This window comes from Juglans regia, chromosome 1, assembly GCF_001411555.2.
Source record: "Juglans regia cultivar Chandler chromosome 1, Walnut 2.0, whole genome shotgun sequence".
NCBI lineage: Eukaryota > Viridiplantae > Streptophyta > Magnoliopsida > Fagales > Juglandaceae > Juglans > Juglans regia.
Window position 1 is genome coordinate 11669632 of NC_049901.1, and position 1584 is coordinate 11671215.

The 1584-nt window shown below is 38.7% G+C and overlaps 1 protein-coding gene across 1 annotated transcript; it reads right to left on the reverse strand.

Annotated features, from left to right (window-relative positions):
- Positions 1–228: 228 nt before the first annotated feature.
- On the reverse strand, positions 229–1221 carry LOC108996137. The gene has a single exon (XM_018971902.1). The coding sequence runs from the start codon at positions 1219–1221 to the stop codon at positions 229–231; it is 993 nt and encodes a 330-aa protein (XP_018827447.1).
- Positions 1222–1584: the final 363 nt, after the last annotated feature.

A 1584-nucleotide genomic window follows, 5' to 3' on the forward strand; every position in this document is an offset into this window, starting at 1 on the left:
TAGACAGCATGCTTAGCAATCACTGCTGGGCGGCAATCTAGCATCACTCTATATATAATATATGATAGAAATCCCAAGTTTGACATTATAAACTACTTGATGAAACGTCATTTATTTATTATGATTTGAGCAAGAAATATACAGACGATTGAAGACAAAGATAGTCACAATCTGCATAAAGCTCCAAAGAACAATATGGATTGATGTTCTTCACCAAAACAAGTTTAGCTACACATAAAGCTCCCCTAGTTGGATATCCTTGGCCTTCAGAGGAACAGGCATTTCAAGATCCACCACAAGATGACCTGCTAAATAGGACATATCAATGTCTTCCTGGTGAAATGATTTGCAAACGAAATAGATCACAGTTTGCACAACAAGACCAAACAGAATCACCATGAGCAGAAACAAAAAGCAAAGAGTTCCAACCCCAAGTCTAATTGCCATACAGGGTGCCATCTTCAGCACGAAAAAGTCCTCAAAAACCACTACAATTGTTGTGAGGCAAATGGAAAGAAAGATGAAGAACGCAATAGCAACACCCATCTTTCCCCTTATCAAGGCCTTGCTCTTAATCATGGCTTGAAATCCATATACATCCTCCAACACTGTTAGCACGTTCGCCAAAACCCAAATGATGCTTATATACACGAACCCAATCACGTATAAGACCATAAGAACAACTTCGATCGCATATCCAATGGTATTATCTACAAAAATATATACGCACATGAAGAGTACTGCTGCAACAATGCAGTAAAGCAACATAATGGCATAGCCAGAGAAAAAAGTGGCAAGTCTTCTCCCAATCTTTGGGACAACGATCGTAACCTTCGTAATGGTGCTTTCTTTGGCTGTGTATATGCATGCTATGGTATAGGCAATTTCATGGATTGAAAGGGAGTAGGGCGAAAAGGCAAAACTGAAGTAGGTTACTTTGAGGAGCAAAATAGCAGTCCATGCAAGGGAGGTGACACTAAAAACCTCTCGATGCTTGGAATTATTCTTTGAGGTCTGAGACAAGCGGGCTTCCTCGTTTAGAACCCCGAAAATTTGGCGATCGAAGAATTGAATGTAAGCAAGGATGGTAAAAGAAAATACGATGATGCTCGTTACAGCAATTTTGCTATATATCTTTCTCCCTAAAAGTATGAGCTTAATGGATTCTTTGAATATGCCAAAGAAACCCAGAAACTGAAGGTCAAACTGTTCTTTTCCCATGATCTTTTTTATTTTCTTCACCACGAATGAGTGTGAGTGCCGAGTGGTACATGCAGCTTGTGGAACGCTGCTGATTAAATAGTAAAAATGAGTGACTTTGGAATCATCAAGCTACCCTTTTTCATTTCTTCCTGAGGCAAAGAACAAAGAAACTTTTCTGGAGACATTGATCACGAGAAAGATTCTAAACTACAACGAGCCGACCTATGCATTTTAAATTAAATTAATAAATATAATATTTAACTAAGCATTTCCTAGAAGGATGAAGTCTGCACTACGATGATTTCAAGTACTGATCAAACAAAAAGAAGGAAAAGAAAGGGGCAAGCAGAAGAAGAGAGAGAAAAAGGAACTTGACCCACT